This window comes from Gouania willdenowi, chromosome 15 (genome assembly GCF_900634775.1).
Source record: "Gouania willdenowi chromosome 15, fGouWil2.1, whole genome shotgun sequence".
NCBI classification, from domain to species: domain Eukaryota; kingdom Metazoa; phylum Chordata; class Actinopteri; order Blenniiformes; family Gobiesocidae; genus Gouania; species Gouania willdenowi.
The window spans coordinates 18,368,511-18,393,535 of NC_041058.1; the positions used below are offsets into that span (position 1 = coordinate 18,368,511).

Below are 25,025 nucleotides of genomic sequence, written 5' to 3' on the forward strand. Positions count from 1 at the left end.
ATTCTTCACACGATGATGCAAATGCGGCCATTATTGCATTTAATGTAAAATTCAAAAGCTCTAAAGTCATCCTGGGGATCAGAAGGACATGTGATGTCCAATGCTTCATTAACAAGAAATTTATTTTGATCTCCTGTCAACTGCCAGTCTTCTTCAGAGGCGTCTGCGATTGAAGAAGACTTGATCAGGGTATCAAAGTAAATTTCCTAAAAAAAAAACGTTATCTGAATAAATGAAACTTTAACACATGATTTAAAAAGAAGACAAATAAAGTTAGTGGAATAATTAACAAAAATGAGAGTTTAAGTTTTGTAATCAAAGCCATTAATGATGTCCATCATGCTTGTTTTGTCAGTTGTTCATTATAGAGTTGAATGTGTCCTGCCTTACTCCACATAGAATACGGAATAAATAATATAATAAAAAATAAAATAAATAATTGATTCAAATAAGGCAGTGGCTATCTGTACGGTTGCCATATCAATATACTGACATTCTATCCGTATGCAGCGCCCCTATTTGGTCAGTTTAGGTCACATGATAGGTCAGTCATTGGCCAGTTTAGGTTGCGTGACTAAGACTAAATCTTACCCTAGACCTAACCCTAAAAATTGTTGCCATATTGGGTTAAAACCTAACCCTAACCCAAACCGGGCCCCATATGAACCGCACTCGACAAACACTCTACTGATCCACTTCCACAAACTTTTCTGATGAATGTGCACGGTTTGGTGGGGTGCGGACGACATGCGCCGGCCCGTGCCTTGCCTTTCATTTCCTATTCCAAACTGAATGGTCTGAGGACTGTTCAGGGGGTTTCATCGAGTCCCATAAACAATAAACCTAAACCTAACCCTAAACACCCCATACCCATCCCCATTGCCTTCACATAGCCTGTTTCCAGGGCTTGTCAAGCAGACATGGTGGTGGCCGATGGTTTCGAGTCTACCCACTACTGGGCCCCATATAAACCACACTCTGCACACACTCCATACTGATCCACTTCCACAAACCTCTCTGATGAATGTGTACGGTGTGGTAAAATGCATTAGCCAGTGCCTTGCCTTTGATTCCCAATTCCAAACTAAATGGCCCGAGGACTGTTCAGGGGGTTTCATCGAGTCCAATAAACAATAAACCTTAACCTAAACCTAACCCTAAACTTAACCCTAACCCTAAGACGCTGCGTACTTGTACTTCGGTAATCGTACCAATAGCACCGGGGCTTGTCTGTAAGGCAACCATACAAATAGACACTTTCTAAAAGTAATTAGAAAGTTATAATATTACAAAAGTAGAAAGGAAGCAGTTTCAAATATAGGTGCATACATTAGTTACAATGCAAAACACAGTCAGTCAAAAAGTTAAAAGGTTTCATATAAGCACTGTTGTTTTGATTCCAGCATCCTCACACTCTTTCACTGAGTCTCAGCTCAGCTACAACACACGGAATCATCACATGTGACACTTGACAGTGATGGGACTTACTTTTTGTCCTTTCATCCCCTCAGTACCTGGCTGACCCTGTGGGAAGAGGCCTTGGTTAATGACTCAATAACAAGGCAGCATTGTAAATGTCAGTGCAGGAAAGATACGTACCGGTTCTCCTCTCTCCCCTTTCTCCCCCGGGACCCGAGGCTCATCCCTCTCCACCTGTATGAGAACAGAGCTCATCATTGACAGTGACTGATGGAGAAGGTGCAGCAAAAAGACAGAAAGATGTGACACACAAACTTAGTCGCAGGAGGTGAAAAACTCTACAGTGTAAAGTAAGACTAAAGGGAGTTTGTAATTATGTTATAACAAAAGTAAAAAAAAACAAAAAACAAAAAGGACGTTATTAGAAAGCAGCATCATGTGAGCATTAAAGGATAATGAAAACCTTGAGCTTCTGTGGCAATGCAGTACGTGCCTATGTTCTCTTGTTGAAATGTTCTTCTGTCTGCCAATAGATGGCACTTTATGACTACGGCTGAGCTTCACCTGGGTTTCCTTAGCCCTCAGTGAAAAGGAACACAATTTACACCATTAATGACCATTAATACTTAAATTTCTGTATTAAATTATTCAACCAAAAATAGATCATATGCAACCGACCAACTAGATCTCAACATGAAGCTTAATTCCAGCAAAAGCAGCAGGGTTGGGGTTATTTAAAATTTGCAATGGCGTAATTTATAATTAATTACAATTATGGCACAATTAAAATAATTGTAATTTAAAAAAATCTGTTGCTGTTGGAATCGTAAACGAATTGTAACTGAGTTCAAATAAATATTTATATATATATATAAATATTATATAAAAACTGTCATTTACAATGTAATTAAACGTAAACCTTGGTCACCAGTTATTAGTTAACAATTAATCAAATATGTTTCATATCAAGTTTACCCGTCAGTTCTCTTGAGGATCATTTTACCATTAAAAAAAAAAAAACAAATAAATAAATCAAGGGCTAAACTCACACAAAAAAGGCTAAGAATCCCACACCAAAAATATCAATAAATACCAATATTTTCATGGATAAAGAAGGTAACCAAGAGATGAGAAACAAAGTGGATGATGAATATATATTTTTTTGTGTATATTTTACAGCTTATTTAAGACATGGGTCAAAACTGATCCATTATCACAAGAGATGCTAACAGGAAGCTAACACAAAAGGAAGGTTAAGTTTTATGGGGTTATGTATTTTAGGCCCATGAATGGTGATTAATTGTAATTGCAATTGACCTTTAGGGGAAAAATAAGTATTGTAGTTTTAATTGTAACTGGATGTCATGGTAATCGGAATTGAGTTGTAATTCAAATTTGGTAATGAAAGACGTAATTGTAATTAGAAAATGTAATTGACCCCAACCTTGAAAAGCAGTCACAGAAAGGGAAAGACAAAGGGCTGTTAAAGGGTTGCTGTTGTTGTGCTGACATATGAAGAGAAGCAGAGATGCTCCGTTCTGTCACAATAGGAGACGCAGTGACACTGGAGAGAGGTCGCAGCATGTCTTCAACCTTCCTAAGCAGCACACGTACAGTACAACATACAGTAAGTGACATTCAGCTTTAGCCCCTCACTATAGCGCCTTTCACTTGGTAGACGACGTATCGCTACTGTTTTTTTCCATCTAAATTAAAACTAGAGGCATTATTAAGTCAGCCTACTGCTGTCATGTATGAACAGATGGGTTGTCTTATTATTACTTGAAGTGAGGAGGAGGAGGAGGAGGAGGAACTATGTGCAGCTCTCATTTCCAGCTCTAATTGAATTTTGTTCAGCCTTATCAAACACATGGTGACTCCAGGCAGCTGGATTTTGTTGTGGTTGTGGTGATCTGTTAAGAGTTTGTCACAAACCTGTGATAAAAACATAAATACATAGCGAGCGCTGACAATGTGTTATTGATAATACTGTGATTAATTAACTATTTATTAACATCATTGTCCTACAGCATGTGTCAAACTCAAGGCCTCAACTCGTCTCACCCTGGGACCCACATTTTGCCACGGTCATCAAATCGCGACCAACTTTTTTTTTTAGAATTCAACTAACTAAAATGTAGTTTTTTTTTCAAAGATAGTTAGATAATTAAAGACAAGTTCATCATGACAGACATTAAGTATTTTTTGTTTTTTTTGGGGGCCAGCTTTCCGCGACCCACCCAGTACAGATCCGCGACCCACTTTTGGGTCCCAACCCACCAGTTGAGAATTGCTGCTTTAGACCAACCTTTTTGACTCAATACCCCCTTTTATCTTATTTCTGAATCCAAGTACCCCCTTCGTCCGACTACAGCATTTCGCTTAGAATCTTTTTATTTTTAAACAACTATAGAGCATAATGATGGACCATTAAAGGAAAAAAGACTAATAATAATAATAGCATGTGCATTGGAGCAGTAGAAGCCAATAGGCTTACAAATAAAAAGCCAATATAATAGGATAAGGATATAATATCATAGTATTATAGTAACAAAATATGATTTTTGTTTTTTTTGGTTGTGTACGGGTATATTTAAAGTTCAATAAATGTTAAGAGTTCTAATGGTGTATTTAATTTAATTTCTACTACATACATTTGTATCATATGAGTGTTTCAATTGTCTTTCATAATCAATGTGCTCTAAAAAAATGTATATCGGCCTCAAATATCGGCTTCCAAAATATGCTTTAGATATAGATTTCTGGCGACACCAAAGACATTGTTTTCTAGAATTGGTTTTTGATCATGTTTGAGCTCAGTTTTTTTTTTTTTTTAAACTGCATTTTAGTTGAGCTAGATTTACATTTCACAAAGTGAAAATAAATCTTAAACTGTTGTTTAAGATTGTGTTTTAATAAAATAATAACAATAATAATAATAATTAAACAATTAAAAAAGTAAATTTAAATTTTTCAGAAATTTCAGGCAACCCCACATGGGGTCCCGACCCCAAGGTTAAAAACACTGATTTAGTGGCTCTTGAATAGATTTTTTCTATAGTTTTTATCATTACATGTCATGTAATGTCTTGGTCCCAAGGGGACCAAGACTGGCACTTTATTTGTTAATGTTCCTCTCTCTCTCTCTCTCTCTAGTACACCCTGTAGTGCCATTGCGTACCCTGAGGCGTACACGTACCCCCATTTGAGAAACACTGCTTTAGACAATCCAATTCTGCCCGCAGAAGACATAACTTATTCTCAAAATTACCAAATAATTCAGTTGTAGATATCTCAGCTGATGTATCTAAATACACTAATTCACTGAAACAGCACAATATCTGGAGGATTTAAATATTTCAATCTCAAATAATTCAAAAAACTCCATTTTCCTGAAATTATTTCACAAAATGTCACAAAATTAATTGAAATTTAAAAGAGAAAATACTGCAGGGACTGATATCTGTCACTTATTGGCTGGATATATCGTTAGCGCCTTACATACTTTATGTATGATTTATTCGTCTTGTAAAGTACAAACTTGGGGACATTATTGTGGAAATTGCTCATTTTTCCACCTAAAATCTGCAGCCCACTTAGGATTAAACTACTTCGTATTTGTCCCTTGAACTAAAATAAGTTTGACACCCCTGTCCTATAGGATTTGTTCAAATGTTAGATAAAAATAGGAAAACGTGCACCACTTTTAATCCCACCAATAAAATACAAAATAATTGTAATGTAAACTTGTATAAGGCAGATGCTATGTAAAAAAACAAAACAAAACAAAAAAAAAACAGCTGCACAAAATCAATTTTATAGGGTAACGTGTGGAAAGTTAATAAACCTTTCAAATAAGATTAGCTGCAGCACCGCCAGCATAAAGGTGGAATATGGAAAATACACAGTACGAGAGCATGGTGATGCATGGGGGGCGCATCCATGGGTGGGCCCACTCCACCATAGGATGTTTGTTGGATGAATTGTTGACTTTGAAGCACCTGAAGTAATCAAAATGCAATTAAGACTGTCTGCATGCGTCTCTCCATCAATGCCTGCAGTGTTCAGTCAGTCAGCCCATTAGAAAGTGTCAGTGGGAGACATGAAGGAAAATGTAAGCAATGGGTCTCCCCAGCACATCATGGTGCTACTTTTAACCTCTTATTTTTACTCTAAATTGTTCACACTGTGGTGAGTGAGTGAGTGAGTGGGGGTACTTTTGCAGAGTTGTTCCAGTAAAGCTTTACTTGTGTCTATTTTGTACGAGCTAAAAAATGCACAAGAATGGCATTGAGATGTAATTAGACTCCTTGAAGCTGTTTCAGTATTACTGTGTAGAACACTTCCTCTCCATTCTTCTTGGAGGTGTGCTAGTTTATCTCCTCTCACTTATCATATTAGGCTGTGTAAATTCCTCTGAATGTCCGGCTGTACTTCTTTCATTACAGCGTATTAAATTGAGCAGCGATTCTCTGGGACATGAGTTTCCTTGTCATCCAACTGAAGGCATAAATTCATAATGATGAAGGGAGGATGTATCTGTAAAGTGGGGGCATGACTGATTTATGGGAAAGGCAGGCTGCCATGCACATTTAATGCGTGACTAAGAGCACTGAAACAATGTTTCCTTGCATGTCTGAACCAACCAGAGATTTCACATGAAAGGTTTTTTTTCTTTGAGTTTTCGAATCATTTTGTTATATATTTATCCCCCATCTCCACAGTTGGTCCATTTCTATTTGTTCACAACCTTTTTCACCCGCAGATATTACTAAATGTTTCAGGGCTACAAGCAAGCAATTTTCTCAAACAATTGCACTGTGTACAACAGGGTATCTTTGCGACACGAATACAACTTACGTGTTGTTTTCCTTGCAGCATGTGCCTGCATTTATTCGTTTATTCACCAAAACACCCATTAAAATGAAGCGGTAATGGCAGAAGGAACTCAAACACGTCAGAGCTATTTTAATTTCTGTCAGGGGAAGTTTTGAGTTTTATAGCAGTTATTATATGAGACTGATTATGACTAATTTGTAGGGATGTAACGATTAATCGTAAGGCAGTTAAAAATCGATTCATAGATATCACGATTCACATCGATACTGTGAAAATTGAATTGCAGCACTTTTTTAATCTATCCAGAAGTGTTGGCGGCGGACAGAATCTGCTAATACTTTCTTTCTGGCCGCCTTCTACTTTTAAACATGTTCATAAATGATTCCTTACCCCTTTAGCACCAAAACATATCTGTAATATTACGTGCATAGCTGTAAAAGTCACGTTTTTCTTTTAGCTCTATCTGCTAGCATAGCATCTCTTCTTCACTGCAAGATATCTGCATGCCAACCAACCACTGGGTTACCAGCGCCCTCTGCTGGTCCAAACAAATATCTGACGTAAATACATTTAAATGACTGTCCAATTGTTAAGGCACAAAATACATTTTCAGTTGCACTTTTAAAAAGAAAAAGAACTATTATGCAGTTTTGCATTGTTTACTATAGAACCAGAATTTAAATGAATAGGCTTCTTCTTCATTTGTATTATTCATTTATTTCATTCAATATTTATTTTTAGTTAAATTGCATTGTTTTGAATAGTTTATCAAGGGATTTTTTTGACAATGAAAAATAAAAGGATATATATAGGACAATATTTTTTTCCCCCCCAAAAAATAAAGGAATATTTTTCAGTCATCATTTGTCTACAGTCCCATTTTGTAAAATAAATCATGAGAGAATCATATCGTGAACCCAGTATCGTGAATCGAATCGTATCGGGAGTTGAGTGAATTGTTACATCCCTACTAATTTGTGAGACTAATTATTCTTAATGGCCTAAACATTGTAGTTTTCATTTGAACCAATTCTCTTTTATTTATTGTGCCTCCATTAACCCTAGAACACTATCGGCGGGTGATTTTCACCCGAGCAAATGTATTCACCGGTGTCACGTACTGAGTTTACCTCCGTACTGGGATTATAACCCTAACCTAACCCTAACCCAATCCAGTAAACAAATAAAACATATGTTTGCTGACTTTTCAAAATTAGCAAAATTTCATTTTCTGGTAGTGTGCATTTGCATATACAATCTCAGTACGATGCAAACAGTATATGACACCGGTACATTATTTTCATGAAATTGTGTTTGTTAGATTATCGTGAGTTCCAGGGAAGCTTCAGCATTTTCTCTGATGTTTTAGAAGGCGTAGATGTTCACCTATTTCAAAAGCCCACTTTTCCTACAGACAAAAGTTCGGGTGATTTTCACCTGACAATAATGATAGTGTCATGTTATTATTACCCTGTAGGCTATGTACTGACTGCATCTAAAAAATAAAGTACGGTAAGTAAAAGTGGTCCTGAAATTTCCATGCTATCTTCATTTAGTTCAGTAGTTGTAAATACATATCACAAAGTGGTGATTTCCAAGGAAATGCATATGGCGAGGTCAGGTGATCATTTTTATCCAATCAAAAAATGCCAGAAATGGGGTTTTTTTTCTCCCTAAAATGATTTTGTTCTTACATTCCTCATTTTTCAATAATTTTGGTTAATATTTTTGAGTCCATCAATGATAGTTTTTTTTTTTTTTTTTTTTTTTTCATTTTGTTAAGCATGGCATAGTTGAAAATAAAAGAGCACAACTCCAATTTGTCATGTCATATTTTGATATATTCTGATTATAATGACTTTTTTGTGTGGGTTTAATATTATCAGGTAAAAATCACCCGGCGATAGTGATGATGTTACTAATTTTAGCGACAGTGTTCTAGGGTTAATGATGTATATTGCGATCAAATGTGTTTTAAGGTTTAGTAGTTGTGTCCTGCTTAACAACGATAGAGGATTTAAAGGTTGTCCCACAATAGGCCACGAGACGTTTTGTGTGGAGCCCCAGTTGATTTCCATATTTCCAGGTTTGACTTTCAGAATACTGTTTCCTCCAGACGTCATAAAATTGATTGAGGGTCCTTTATATATATATATATATATTTTTTTTTATTTTAAAAGTGAGATAAGTAATAACCATCTGTCTGCCTGAAGTGTGAGCACTGAGTCATGCTGTGCTGCGATGCAGGAGGTCCAATGTGGATACAGCTATTGAACATGTTCAAAGACTGAGTACAATTGACTGAAATGAGTGATCGCTCTTTCACAATTACCGTAAACATTTTCAAACCCCGTGGATACATTTTTCCATTCAGAATCATTTACGAACCAATTAAATCCAAACTCTTAATAAAACGTGGCGACTTCCAACACTTCATTAATAGCAGGCCTAAAAATAAATTCCACATAAGTGTAAAAGCCTGGAACAAACAGTGCTGTTTTCTTGTACCTTCATATTGGAGATAATTAAATATATATTTGTAAGGCACTGTCTGACTTCAAACTGCAGACTAATTTAGTTGCATTTAGTTTAGTTCCAACAATAGCAGAAAATTTGCCCTCACCATTAGCAGGTGGCTTTAGGGAGAAAGCATAAACGGTTTAAAGTTTGGATTTGACAGACTTAGTTTATTATATTTTATACCATATAAGGTATGCAAACTACAATTTATTCAAGAGGATCCTTCACTGGTTTTACAAATACGGCCTAAAATCTTTGAATTTGTCCTTATTAGAAAATCTACGACTAACAAAACACATCATTTTGCACCATATTTGTTTTATTAACTGTAAAAAATAAAACCTGTATTCCACCATCTTGAAATCATGTGATTGAAGACATCACACACCTTCATTTGCATTTAAATATCCTATTGGAATAAAGCATTCAGCCAGCTTTTTAGATCATTTAGCAGCTTTTTTGATCAAAATGCCTGGTTCTGGTTGCTCCAAATAATCAGTAAAAGTTTAAAGATGTTGATGTAACCCTCTTTGGTTAACCGAAAGAGGATAAAAACAGACATCTTTAACATTTCCTGAGTATTTTTACTCAGGGACACCCATGTTCACCGACCACACTGAAGCACAACATACGTTTTGAAGAACACTTACTCCATCAGAGGTTCCTGGGAGACCCTGCAGAACATAAAGAAACCACCATGAATATTCTTCTACACATTACATTTCATATTTGTCAACACGGCATTCACAATTTAACCCTGATTTGTATATGCAAAAGCTTTTGGCTTGGCCCAGTGGTCTGCAGCTCCTCTCTGAATGTATCTTTGTTATTAATCTTTCACACACTCTCTGTTTAATGGGAGATCACTGATTTGACTTTGCAAACTAAGTATACGCTCCTCCCTCGACTGCACCCGCTGCCCTGCTGCAAATGGACGAGAGGGAGTGATGCCCAGGAGTGTGTTTTGAATAGGTGATTTCTGCCCTGGAGATCTACCTCAGCAGAACAGGTGACTCATAAATGCCAATTCCAGAGGATGAAAGCAAATCTGGCACTCCCAAAGGGTATTATCGGGACAGTGCCATTTAGAAATGTCACACCTTTTCCATCCTCTCTTTCTTTTCCCCTTCAACTTTGTGTCCAACAATTTTACGAGTTTTTAAGTACACTGACTCTTGTGGGAGTGGTTTAACAGTCAGTGACTCAGTTATATTGTAGATAATTAAAGATGAGCATTTAAAAAACAGCAGATTGTTTTACTTCCTTACATCTTGATCACCGAGAAATTGTGCCTAAAAAAAAAATAATTGGACGTTTAAAGCATTTTTTTTTTTTTTTTGTTGGCGACATGAAACCAAAACGCTTCTGCTTGTCTCAACAACACGAGAGCGAAGTGGCTCCTTGTAACGCATCACAGTGTTTGAGTCCATTCAATGTGTGGGCCAGACACACAAACAGTATCTGAGATTCTTTTAAAAGCTGAAGAAAAGGAAAAAGACCATAATTGAAGGAGTAAATGGGCACTCGAGTGAGACTTGAGCCTGGAAAGCTGTGTTTTCGTGGTAATAGTATGGCCTGTCTGAATCAGTAGAGGACATTTTGAACAAATCGATACAGTCTAAGCATTACAACAACAAGCAAGCAAGAGGTTAATCGATTTCCTGCATTATGTCCTCTCTTCTGATGATTTCTAATGAAATGTTATAATAAACAAGACTACTATGTAGCTTTACAAACATGACTACAAACCAGGGATTGGGTAAATTACATTTTCAACTACCCATGGTCAATTACAATTCAAATACAATTACAGTGACCAGCATTTTTTCCAATTACAATCAAATTACAATTATTTTTATCCTCAGAAAGTTGATTAAAATTACATTCTCAATTACTAATGTCAATTACAATTTATCACAATTGCTGAGCCTAAATTAAATAACCTAATAAAAGTTAACCTTCCTCTTGTGTTAGCTTTCTCTTAGCATCTCTTATGATAACGGGTCCTAAATCAGCTGTAAATTACACTAGAAATACATATCTATCATCTAATTACCTTGTTGCACTTCCTAATCAATAAAAATATAAGTTTTAATATTTTTGGTGTGGGTGTCTGAGCCTTTTTTGGTGTCAGTACACCCCTCGATTTACATTCTTTGTAAATGGTGAAACGTGGGAATGCTTGATATGAAATATATTTTAATAATTGTTAACTACATACTGTATGTGTAGAACTGTACATATAAGTGTAACATGGTTCCCCACTTTTGCGTTAAATTACACTATTATAGAATTTTCATGGCAATTAAAATTACAGTTAATTATCTAAACTCAATTACAATTGAATTACAATTATGACAGCAACATATTTTTTCAAATTGCTATTACAATTATGCCATAATTGCAATTAAATACACAATTACAATTATAACTGACCCTGCTGTAAACCAGTAATGGATTTTAAATGTTAAAAAGTCAAGGTTCTATTTAAAGAGCTGCTGACCTAGACATACATACCCACTGCATCCATCACTCAGGCTTAAATTGTGCTGGCTTTGAAGCAAAGGAAACTATAAAAAGAACCCAATTAACTAAGTTATCTCTAAACTTTTTCAAGGGACAAAGGAACACAAGATCAGGAGCAGGACACCCATGTGACAACTCCACTTAAATGTGCAGTGGATTAAGGTTGATAAGGAAACTTTTGGGGTGCAACCACAGAGAGGAAGAGGCGTCAAAGTGCGGAGACAGAGGAGTCAAGGGGGAACAATCCCATCCCCGTCACACAACAGATATGACCAATTAGAGACAAAGAACAAGTGCCACCGGGTGAAGAAAAATAAATAAAGAAGGTCTATGGGGGCAAAGCACACAAGCGTATTATAGGGCAGCGCTGAACAAAGGAAAAGCAGAATGAAAGGATGAACACCTGATAGAGAAAAGAGACACTGACTGAAATCCAAACAATAAATAAACAGAGCTGTAGTGGAATTTAAGTCATGTTGCATTTATTTTTGGTAAATTAAATTCCAAAAATAATTTTAATTCCAATACATCTTTAGGTAATTTAGTTCTTCTGGTACTATAATTTAACTGTCCTCTGATTAGCTCATTTGACATCAAGTCGTACTCTTTATACTAAACACAAAATTCGCCGCTAATATGTCAAAATTATTTTTTTTGAAGAAATCTTTTTTACAATAAAAAAAAAAAAATGCTGAAAATTATTAGATGCCTAGTTAAAACAAATTATTTCAATTTCTAAGCAATTTGAGCTCAAGACTAATGTGTGTTGAATCCAACCATGTGGTCTAACCTTCAGACCCCATCTACTTCAGTGAGCCTCCACATTAGCAACGCACTTTTAAAAAGGTTCTGACCCACGTAGTCATCAAGCTGTAATAATTGGTCTGCTTTTCAACCTGCCGCAATCTTTTTTAATGAACCATTCAGCTTGCTTTTAAGACATCAACTTAAAGGACAAACCATTTACTTATCGGCTGAAATATCACACCCACTAAAAGGTGCCATGACAAGAGAAGATTGTGTTTAGTCAGTTTGCATGAGGCAAAATTTATCATAGTTTGTTTCAACATAAGAAGCTGTTTTTAAATGGAATCTCTCTATAATGCAAGAAACATCTGTGTGCATCTGCAGCGCATATCTCCCCGACGCAGTGTCTGATCGACCTGAAACTTTTTGAACAGCTTCCAAAAACCCGAGTGTGTGCATCCATAATTTTGGAGTCATTTGTTCATTCCAAAACCAATTTAAAACCATTATGAAATGACCAATCCACACTGTGGAACTCCTGTCAAACAGTCTTTTAGAACACTGATGATGTCATCAACAATGATGTCATCAGAGTTCCAATCAGAATGTTCCAACGAATGTCGTCATCAACAGTGATACCATCGATGTTCCAAGAATGTTAAAACTGATGACGTCATCAATGGTGATATCATCATCAGTGTTCTATTCTATGCTAATGCTAATGCTAAGCTAATGCTAATGCTAAGCTAATGCAGTGCGACGCTGTCCGTCTGTACACAATAACTAGAAAAGTTATAAACGGATATTGATGACATTTTCAGGAAATGTTGATAATGAGTCATGGAACAGCTGACAAAATTTTGGTAATGTTCCGGCTATCAAAAGAAAATATATAAATTCCAGTCATTTTCCCATCCACACTGTGGAACTCCTGTTAATGTCAATATGAATACATACTTCCGACGAGCACTGTACCAGTACTTTTAAAGATAGGAATATTTCCCCGATATGCAAAGACAGTGTAAACACCATTTTAACATCATTGTTTTTTTGTTTTTTTTGGCGGGGGAAACATAATTATTAAAGTACATTAAACAGCCTCTAACTATTTTAGTTTGTTAACAGTACAATGTAGGACTTACTGGTGGCCCCCGAGGTCCGGGCTCCCCATCCTTTCCTCTGCGTCCCTGAAGCAAACAGAAAAAGACAATAAGACCAAGATTAGTGACTGCAACAACAGGTGTGGTTGGGCATGCATGCTGCCTGCAATTAAGGCTCGACAGCAACTCTTGTCACAGTCTCTAATTTGCTTTTAATTAACAACAAGCAAACAGCTTAATTGCTGCACCCCGTGTGGCCGACCACACTTCGTTCCCTCCTTTACTTTACAGCCTCCTCTCCAGCTGTGTGGATCCCTTGGTATATCCATCAAACTAAGAGGCACATACAACAGCAAACACCCAAAGCTGGGTGATGTTGTCCAGCAGTGCAAAATCAGGTCACAACACAACAAGCTCTTTAAAACGTGATATCCAAAAGGATTCTCATTAATTTCAGTGAATCTGCAGTACTACCGAGTATGGAAAGCTGACATTTTAATAAGATGTATTGAGGAATTAAGAAAGAAAAGAAAGTGCTGCAAGAATGGGAGAAACAAGCATTTAAAGTAATGAAATAAAACATGTACAGTAGGTGGCGATATGCAACTATTCAAGTTGGTTGCAACACACCAAAAAACAAGAAAGAAAAAAAAAAGAAAGTGCTGCAACAAGACAGGGGGTGTGTCCGAATAGTCTCCTTTCCTATCCACTTTTTCCTAAAGTCCGCGTAAATCAAATTCTGCCATTTTCTTCTAAACACATTAAATTGGTCATAAATGTATTCCTTAAAACATGTAAAAAGCCATTCAACCATTTAGAATGTAATTGTTGAGCTGTCATAGCCGCGTTATGTAACGGAGCCATCATTAGCATAAACCCGCCCTCGTTGCTGAAGCGTATAAATACATTCAGCGCATTAGCTTTGGTGGTTTTCCTGCTTGCTCTCGAGTACCGGATCAATTAGTCAGCTAACCAGTCAACCAGTAAGCTAACCAGTCAACCAGCAAGCTAACCAGTTAACCAGTAAACTAACCAGTCAACCAGTCAGCTAACCAGTTAACCAGTAAACTAACCAGTCAACCAGTAAGCTAACCAGTCAACCCGTAAGCTAACCAGTTAACCAGTCAGCTAACCAGTCAGTCAGCTAACCAGTCATGTCTCCTCCGGAGTATTGTAAATATTGAACTCCAGCGAATGTTTTGTGTGACATGCAGGCGCAAAATACAATCAGCGTCCTTGTTGACAATGACGTCAGGGCGTCAACACGGACATCGGTCTTTTCACCCATTTCAGCATGGATGAGAAAATAATCGTAGTGGTGTGTGAGCCTTACGACACGGCCAGTTTTTTTTTTTTTTTTACCGGTTTTAACAGTGAACAGCGCACTCTGTCGTTCAAGAAAAAATGGATCAGAGACATTTCTAGCCACATAGTTTTATTCAACATATTTCATTCTCCTAGGAATGCTTTGTGCGGTTGTACATTTGTATCCCTTCAACGTTATGTAGGCCTATATCTTGCATAAATGTAACAATTTCATATAATCATACCTGTTTTGGATTAATGTTGATTTCCGAGTGGAAGGTGAGTGTGAGCAACCATTCTCAATGTGATGTTCTTTTAGTTTCACCTTTGTTCCTTGTAGCCTGGTAGCCTCTTTTCCTTTGATTTACAAACCTTGTGATATTTGAGATTATATAAGCAGTTTGGAAGCACAGGGGAAAATGTTATAAATGTGCTTTTAGTCATTCATTTTCAGAAATTTGTAGCTTTTTTTACCACGGCAGAAGTCACTAACCTTCGCCGCCGTCGGATTATTACGTCACCGAGTGGAAGTGCATCTGATTGTCAAGACAACTTGATGGCCTTTCCATAACTCCTTTAAGGAAGTCATTCCCCCCCCCCCCCCCCGTGACGTCATCCACGGAGTAAAGGAAAAGTGGATAGGAAAGGAGATAGGAGAGACTATTTGGACGCAGCCACAGTATAAAGTAATGAAATAAAACATGTACAGTAGGTGGCGATATGCACCTATTCAATTTGGTTGCAACACGCCAATAACTAAGAAAGAAAGAAAAAGATGTATTGAGTATCCCAACCAAACCAGATTTGGTGTAATTTATATCAATAAGGTTTTGTCCTTGTGAGAAAAGAGGATAACACTGTGAAAACCTATCCACTGGTAGAGCATCATTTGCTCTGTGATGAGGAGTGTGTGGAATTAGCCTGCCGTCGTGCACGCAGGACCGATGTAAAATCTGCTCAATTATGAGATTGTAATACTGTGGCCAATATCAATTCACCACACAACGGCGTAATCAGCGGTATTAGTGCAAGACAATGCAGATATCTGTATCACAGCCAAATATGATTACCTCTTTTGACAAAGACTTTCAGCAGCTGATGCCGTTGCTAAAATAAAAAAAAAAACAACGTATTTCTCTTGTACTGTACTGAATACGTGCTAGGAGGGGTGACACAAAAAACACCATTTCTCACTGCTTAGTTTGGAACCTGCCTAGATCTGTGGATAGAAAAAGCTCTCTGGCTGCAGGAAGAAAAGTTGGAAATCACACAGAAAAAGCCTGACTCTTCCCGCTAAAAGCCCACTTTCTCAGACTATGATTAAATAGGTCAAAACCGAAACGTTCAAAGGAAGCCAACATGAAGCCCCACTAACTGGTTCTGCTTTCAATAAAGTCTTTGCGGCCATGCTTAATCCCACATAGTCACTGTCCATAGACAACATATAATAAAGAAAAAGCTGAAGGTCTAGCATAGTAAATATTAGCCTAATGATGTCACATAAAACCAGTGCATATATCCTTAAGGGAATTCCATACTTCTCTTTGCTCATGCTGCCTGATGTACGCATTATTAGAGCTTAACACATTTTATACATCATTGGTATACATCTATACTGTTTAAATCAAGGTAGGAATAAGACCTGGATGGCTGTAAATTACCATTAACAGCATCTTTATAGAAATCGTATGGTTACACATATAAATCCTCACTTTAAAAACAGAGTATTTAGCTAAAAGATGAGTCAAGGCAGCAGCTAATATATTCAGTAAGAACTTAAGAGCGTAGCTTTTGTACCAACAATCAAGTTTGACTATTTGTTTTTCTTCATGACAGTAATTTTGTGACCGCTATTCATTTTTTCATTTCCAATGATAATACATTGACACAAAAACACTGCAGTGTTTGCAGAAAGATCCGACTGTTTGTTCTCGCCTCAGTCCCTGCCGCTGCCCTTTTGCCTCCAAATGCAACAACAAAAGCAGATTACACAGATAAGTAATTAGCTGATGAATATTTCATACGCTATTATTCCAAGTAGGTTATGAATTATGCAGTTTTCAAAATAATTTCTCCACATTTGTTTTTAAACGTCTTTTTACACCAAAGCCCATCCTTAATTTTATGTCCATAGATCTACATAAAATTAACAACACGCACGCACACACACACAAACGCACACAAACCAATAAATAACAAATGACACACACATAATCTCAAGATCACAGATGTCACAATAATTAAAACTAAAAGACAATCCAAGATTAATTCAATTTTCATTAAAGGCTGGCTGCAAATATTGTGTTATAAAAAGCTTGTATTAAGCTTATATTTTATAAATGGAATTAAAAAATGCACTCCTTTTTTTCAGGCTCATCCAATAAAACATTGTCATTCACATGCTGACGAGAAAAGCCTCCACTCACAATTTACCATTATCAGTGACGTGCAGTCAGGGTAGGCAAGGGAGGCAGTGCCTATCCAAGCGTGAATTGATATTTTGATTATTTGTTTTAATTATAATTTAATTATAAATTATTTATTTTTCCATTTCTGATAGCCTACAGTACCTATACATTTGAAAGTGTCAGCATTTTGTGCTTTTCATAGTCCAGATGACTAAACATTGCTATTTCCTGGTATAGCAGAGACGGTGCACAGTCTCACTCCGCTGTAAGGCAGGAGGAGGCCACACCCCCTCCCGAAAGCACATTGCTGCTCTACCTCTGTTTCCATAGCGTGTTTTTATGTGTTTGCGCATGCGCAGTCAGTTCCACAAGATGAAAACCATTAACGTCCAAAGGCAGCGTAGAGATCTACCTTTGGACATAGCCATGCTATGCTAAATGCTATACGTAAGTTCACAGTGCATTAGTGAATTGATCCGGCGTGGCTGCTGCAGCTGCTACGTTCTCTAGCTAGAAGCGGGATAAAACTACAGGAAGGATGACAGCACTAGAGACGATAAAGAAACTTTCTTTTGAGGAAAAACGACAGCTTTTAAAAGATGGGAGACCAACACCTGAGCTACCAGACCTTCAGCAAAGGTAAGGTCAGAAAATGTTTTTTTCACAGTGAATGGTAGGATCGGCTTTGTGGTTGTGCCTCACTGAGGCTGTTCTGAGTTGTTGTTGTCATCGTCATTTTCTCCGTGTTTCTGTGTTTCCAACACAAACAACGGATGCGCTGCCGTGTCATGAGATACAGCTTGTTAGGAGAGTATGGAGGCTACTATTGAATAATTGTTTATGTTTCTTTAACAGTGTTTTACGACGTTGATTTTGTTTGACGGCTTTTGTTGGGTTTTTTCTTTCTTATTATGAATTTTACATTTTGATAAGCGCATTGAGATGACTGTTATAAATTGCGCTATACAAATAAAGTTGAATTGAATTGAATTAACACTTGCCAGCAGAAACATATGGAATTGTCGTTGGTGTTGACATTGGTGGTTTCGATTTGCAACGCCCTGCCTACCCAACCCTAGTGCTCACGGCACGTCACTGACCATTACGGATGATTTATCTGTTTTTTGAGCTATAAAAGCTTTATCCTAATTTGTTTTGGCTTTATTCCATGCTGGCAGTAGACGTCACTCCCTGGACAACCTTAGCCAAAAACTTACAAGAAACAATAGTAGTCCATTGTTTTGTCCTACTGCTGTATCACATTAGGACACAAACACGTCTGATCATGTCAAAAGCGATACGTGGAGGTATAACGGGTTGTCAGGAGGAGGAGTTCCTTCCCTTATGAGTCATAAGGGGGGGGAAATCCAACTGGCCCGTTTGGAGCTGACTTTTTACAAAATGTGGAATAAAAAGGGAGGGAGGAAATCTCACTGTAGCAAAACCATTAAAAAGTTAATTTTTCACAATACTGCCCCTTTTATTAAAAAAGGTTTGTTCTTCTTTAAAACTTGTAAAAATAACATGTATGTGCAATAATATGTGCAATCACATATTTTAAAAGTCTTTCTTTGAATGCAAAGAATTATTTCTTTAACGACTTTTCACGCTCAATGACACTCGCGCCCCCCTCCCATGATGTTACACCCCCCCGTTTGGGAACCACTGCTGTAGTCTATTAGACCACTAAGCAGCATGGATGCATCTCTTTTGGCTACACACACTAACTCAGTATGAGGTGTCAAAGTCTGAGTTGGGGTTGAATTTCTTTAGTAACACATTAATAGTCATTGAACATTCACAAACATCAGCAGTGCCAAGTAACTGTTTACACAACAGTGACCCATTAAAAAGACTACAACAAGTGACCTTGAGGTATGGCAGACACTCTGTCGTGCAGACGACCTCTGGCTGGCTCGCCAACCCTGACAAATCTGTGCACAGTGACAAGAAATAATTAGTCGAGAGCGCAGCTGTCATCAGCGTTTGCACTCACTTGACTCTCCAAAACGGAAACACCTGCCATTGACACGCGGAGGCAACACAGGCAAGACACCAACTACGATTGACGTGCACCCCCAAACGCAAATGCAACGGCTAAAGTTTAGCCTTTAGCACAAGCTTTTAGTGCCTCAGTGAATTAACTTGAAAATGTCCAAATTAATTTCTGAGAGTAGATTAGTTTTAACCTTCAGACTTTTCTAGGAATGACTGTTGAATTGGGGCTAAATGCTAGCTTTGATAGCAGTCATTTTGTATCCATTTGTTTAAGTGCACATGCTTGTTGTAGACTACCTCTCATCTTAGAGCTTGGCAAAAGACACTGACGCATAATGTAAATGGAAAAAATGTATTATTGATTTGTGGGAAAAGTTGTACCAAACTATATAGCCTAGGCTACAATGTTTGGAAGGAAACAAATGCACAGAAAACTCACAACATTCACTTTCAGAAAGGGTAGCGTCTGTTCATTTACAGGACAAAGGAGACTAAAAATAACTCAGCACTGTGTTGTCAATGAATACAGAACAAGCATCCAAATGATGGCTGGTTTTTACTTCAACAAAGCCAAATTCATTTTTTTTTTGTTTTTTTTATTTTTATTTTTTTTAATCTATGTGGTAATTAATCCTTCTTCTTTTTTTGAGTGGCTTCTCTCATGGAGAAGATAAAATCAACAAAAATAAAAGAAGAATAAATATGTCTGGAGGTGAACTGCAGCCCAAAGACCCAAAGTTGTCTCTAGGCAACAAAGATGAAGACATAGGATAAAGTGTGAGTTTCCACTGTGTTGAGCAAACACAGAAAAGAAAAAACCAAAACAACACAGCAGAACCACATGGCTCAGGCTGAACCCTACTGTTTCAATGTTAAGATGTTTAAAAAATAAAATGAATTGATGGAAAAGACGCTGACGTAAAGAAAGAAAAAGCTGTGTGTGTATGTGTGTGTGTGTGTGCGTGTGAATCTGTGTTTCAGCCAAGTGAACCAGAACTTTCGAACTTTCCCTCGTGTTCTTCTATCACTCATCTCTCTCACCCTGTCGTTGTTTGTATCATTCCATAACGCTCATTTTCTCTCCTGCTTTCCTTGTCATCTCTCTTCCTTTGCCTGTCTCCTGTCATTTGCACCATTTCTCCCTCTCCCAACTTCCAGCGCCTGTTGGATCACCCCGGCAATCTCTGTTGCTATGCAACGCTCGGTGTCCTATAAATTTGACAACATCCTAGTGCTTGATTATTATTTGAGTGCTGCAGTGTGAAGCCCTCCTTTAGGTCATTGCAGTAGATTAGAGGGAAGGAGAGACAGAAGAATGCAGGGGAAAGGATGAGGAATGAGAGGGAGGACAGGAGGTGGAGAAAGTTGAAGGAATTGTGGAAGAGAGAAAGGGAGAAAGAGGCAGAGTTAAAAAATGAGATAGACCTTTGAGTCAGGGAAAGATGGGATGGCAAACGCATACTCGCATGTACTATTCATCCGTTCCCCTCTGAAAAAAACAAAATAAAAAAATACCTCCAAACCCTAAAGGAGAAGTGTGAAACTGCAGCACATTACCTTCTAATTCAATAAAAGCACAAGTGGGAATGGGGGAGAAAAAGCTTTAGTATAGACTGACAGCTTCTGAAATAATCCACATGGATCCCAGACTTTACTGGCTTCCACTCCGCCATAAGTTGTAAAAGCAAAGCACCATAGCGCACATAAGGCCTGGCACTCAGAGAGCAAAATCAACAGTGACGGTGACACAAAGCAAAAGCTCTCCTTTATGATGACTCCATAATCCTTATTCCAAATGTCAACAGCTGTCTGACACTTTGACCGCCCATGCTGGGATGACACAGGTAAGTTATTGATATGAAGGTGTAATGTGTCACCATTTATTTATTTTTTTTAGCAATAGCAAAGATGCATTATCAAAAAGCTACATGATTTACCTGACAAATGTCCATGTCAAATGGAGGTCAGGAGATAAGCTAGTACACTGATGCGCACACTACACAGGGGAAGACTGCTTCACATAATATTTTGATATATTTAAAGGTTAAACTGAGTTGGTTGGAAAAATGGATTTGTTTAACTTTTATGTACCGTATATTACATTTTGGCATTAAGAGAAAAAAGATTAATACAAATGAAGTTTGAAATAAAAGCTCTAAATCTTTGACTTACAACTATTACACTGATCTCACAGCTATAAATTAAATAATTGGTTTATTATGAGTAAGGTAGTATGAATCATCAAGAGTCTCGCAATTAAAATTATGCATCACACATCAAGGAATTACGCTTCAAAGCCTGGTTGAAACAGCAACACAGAGCAAAAGACGTGATTTATCTTTCAATTCAATTGCAAAGAAATAAAAGTTGAGAAATAAATGTTGCAACTGCATGAAAAAAGTTCACAGCAATTCTTGTCCAAGGTGAAATATTTACATAATGGGTGAAAACTAATGAGATTTTTGGCTGTTTGGAAACAGGCTCCGACACAGGGTGCTCATGTTTGCTGAAGGATTTAAGTCAAATATTTGTATTCAACTAATGATAATGAAAGGGAAAAATAAAAAAAGTGGGGGGAGGAGGATAAAATCTGATTTTTTTTACAGTTAATATATCACATTTAAAGTTTGGCACTTTTCCCTGCCATATTTGGAACACCAAAAACATTGTATATTCACCCATTGTGCCCTAGAAGCAAATGTAACAGTTACAGCCACATTACCTACTGCTGTCACTTTTTATGAAATAGTATTAGAAAAAAAACCTTTTGTCTATTCGCCTGACTTGAATGCTACATGCTTTACATCCTGATGGGAAAACTACCTGACATTCCCAACGAGTTATGACCTCAACAATGTTATGTAGCTCATTGGAGGGATTGGCCTTTTGTTGACAAAATAACTCACATGCTTTTCTTGCTCTTTCTGCCTGAGCTGAGGCTGGATACTAGGGGCCACCTTTTTCACTGGTGTGTGATGGTCAGTGCTGGGAACGTTACTTTAAAAAAGTAATTAGTTATAGTTACTCACTACTAAAGTAACTGCGTTAGTAACTAAATTAATCTATAATAAAAGTAACTCATTACCAAGGAAAGTAACTATTTGCGTTACTGTTAAAAAAAAATGTGTCTATATGTCAAAGAATTCACATTTTTTTAGATGCGTGTGTTGTTGTGAGGTGCTTCATTAAATTTGAGTTGCTGACAACGGATGTCGACAAAGTCTTCACTCCTGGATATAATGAACACTTCACATGCACGTTCTTGTCTTTGACCACAATCAATTTAAAGTAGTGTTTGTATCACCACCTTAAAAATGACAACTTTTCATCAGACTGCTCCACGCTCACCATCTCTGCTGATTCATCCAATCTGCTGTGTGTGTGTCGTGTGTGCTGGCACGTCGCCTTAGCCAATCATAATCGCTCACCTTGTTTTTAACCCGCCTCCTCACTACAGCTGAGTAAGAAGCCAGGGTTGCTTTCGGATAACATTTTATTCAATCAATGCATGTAACGCACCGCATTTAACGTTCAGTAACAATAACGGCGTTGTAACGGCGTAAAAAGTCATTAGTTAGATTACCCCGTTACTGAAAAACAAACGCCGTTACCTAACGTCATTACTTTAAACGCCGTTATTCCAAACACTGGTGATGGTTGACAGGACTGTTTGTTCATGAGCAGCAGCAGCTATATTTTAAAAAATAAATGTGTGAATAAAAATAAGAAATTAATTTATCTTGTATTTATTGTTTCCACAATAAGCTGAACATATAGAAGAAAACTACATTTCAAGATACAATATGCTGGAACAACACGGAAAAGGTTGAGTATAGTTTAAATTATGGAACTGCCCAAAGGACGATATAAAACATAGCACGCACTGCCGCGTCGCCAGGTCGCGCACCTCCAGTATTTTAAAACTTGTCGTGCGCGGTGCTCACTCATTTCAAAATGGATGCCATTGAAGGAAGACTGAGGTGCAATTTCAAGTGCACAGGGTGCTTTTAAAGGCACTCAAAACACATCCAAAGAACTCCTAAATAGCAATTGTGTTATCTGTTTGTAGCATGATGCTTGCTTCTTTTATTGTTTTATTTTTTCAATTGACTTGGTTTTGTAGTTATCTGCGGTGCTGTTTGTTTTTTTTAAAAAAAAAAAAAAAAAATCAATGGAAACAGTGTACTTAAGTTTGGTGATTCTATGAATCATTTCACCTGCTGAGCAGTTTATTTTAAACACCCTCTCCTAATCACTGTGTCCTGCCAGGGCACTAGACCTTGCGGTGTCATGAAATAAGAATTCAGGTCATGTCTCTGCATGGCCCGTTTGCAAGGGCAGCAAATAACCACAAACATAGCAATTCCTGCTCCCTCCTACGTACCTGACTTGCTGCCGCCATTGTTGTTGTTTACTTCCTTCCGCGCGTGCTTTTCTTCTGGAGTACAGAGGTCTATTGTTGCTATACTTCTTGTAAAATTTTATCTACCGCCCCCTGTCTTGGCTGTGGGTATTGCAACGGTGCAGAGTCGGCACCAGCCAGTATTAAATGAGGGAGGCATTTAGAAAAATGCGAGGGGCACAAGAACGCTCCTGACTAGCTTTTCTCGATTAGAACAATTGGAACAGCCGTAAACTACACAAAACATTGGGAATTTTGACTTTTTCAGATGGCAGATTCTCTAGCCACTGCCCTCCATCTGAATTTATCGCTCTAAATCTATATCTCTATACGGCTCTGGCTCTCGCGATGCAGCAACGTGGGTGATGTCACAGAGCAGGCTCCGTCCGCGCTGTCAGTGTGTGTAGTCAGTTGCGATTGCCAATCAGACCTCTTGACTTTGAGTATTAAAAAGCTCCCCCTGTAGCGTGGGAAGAGTGGGGTGGGGGAGTGAGGTTCAGCAGGTGCAACGGTGAATGGTATAAACACCAATGCGCCCCTGTGGAGTGCGCTCGAGTATAAGTATAACGAGCCCTTAAGTTTGACCACAACTCCTTGCTGTAGTTCTTCTGCAATGGAGTGAAGGGGAGAAAGGCGGGTCAAATGCAGCCCGTAATGAGAAAACAGGTCTGCTTCATGACAATTTTTGATTGAAATTTTTGGTAGTGAGTTGAGTTTTCTTCAAAATGTTAAGTACCACCTTTGGGCAAAACATATCTTTGCTAATGTTAGCAAAGATGCTAACAACAAGGTGGGATCAAGCCCCAGTCATCAAGCAACACTTTCAGAGTGCTATGGACTCGGACCCATCAACAAAAAGACAATAACTAGGTTACATAATATCAACCTTCATCAACGTATTGGTTTCACAACTCCAAGCTAAACTAATCAAAGGGACCAACATTCAGCTAGATATGCTTCACTTATCAGAATCCTCACAAAGACTGTTTTCACCTTGTTGAATCAACTGGTAATGTTTAGGAGGTGAATATTGATTGTGTTGCTGAAATGTTACAAAAGACACTGCAGAGGGAATGAGACTCCACCTGCACCTTATTAAAGATCCAATTAGACAGAGGCTTGTGACCGTCCTTTCTTAATGCCATTTTAGGACACTGCACAAGCCCCAGAAAAGGGCCTGGGCACTGAGGCTTGCAGATATCCCTTGCACTTGGTAAAAGCTTCAATGAAATAGGATTTGTTCCACTTGTTTACTGAGGGTTAAAAGGAGCGGCCGGGGCAGGAAGAGAACGGCAAAGCCGACAGCTGCCTGGCAGGGGCTCAAATGCAGCTTAGCATTTTCACTGTTCTGACTGGCACACAATGCTCTCTTTAACTCCCAGTAATCTAAATATTCAGGGACGTATAAAGTGATGGCTGACACTGCAGCCAACTTGAGACACAGGTCTGTTGGCCAAAACTGCACCTATACTCGTTTTGGCAAAAGCTTTCCATAAAAGCTTACCTCACTGAGACTCAATCCTAGACCTCTGGTTGAATATATGTTATTTGTTCAAGTACCACTAGATGGCAAACTAGTTTCATGGCTCATTTTTATGTTGGAGAAAGACAGAGCCAACAACTAAGTTCTCTCAGATGGATGGATGTCCTCAATGCATGAATATATGATGTCTGTTGGATAACATTCCTAATTAAGAAGTCTGCCAATTAGGCACTGAATGTCGTAAATTATTATTTTTTTCTTTCCAGTTGAAGGCTTAC

At 37.9% G+C, this 25,025-nt stretch overlaps 1 protein-coding gene across 3 annotated transcripts in view; it reads right to left on the minus strand.

The window, feature by feature from the left end:
* The window catches only part of LOC114476613 (collagen alpha-1(XIX) chain), a 132,918-nt gene that overhangs the window by 48,969 nt on the left and 58,924 nt on the right, over positions 1–25,025 (minus strand). For all 3 annotated transcript variants that reach the window (XM_028468393.1, XM_028468392.1, XM_028468391.1), the window contains 4 exons: positions 13,194–13,238; positions 9,429–9,452; positions 1,600–1,653; positions 1,489–1,524 (listed from right to left, as the gene is read on the minus strand). In XM_028468393.1, coding sequence (XP_028324194.1) covers positions 1,489–1,524; positions 1,600–1,653; positions 9,429–9,452; positions 13,194–13,238 — 159 coding nt within the window. The remainder of the gene's footprint in view (positions 1–1,488; positions 1,525–1,599; positions 1,654–9,428; positions 9,453–13,193; positions 13,239–25,025) is intronic.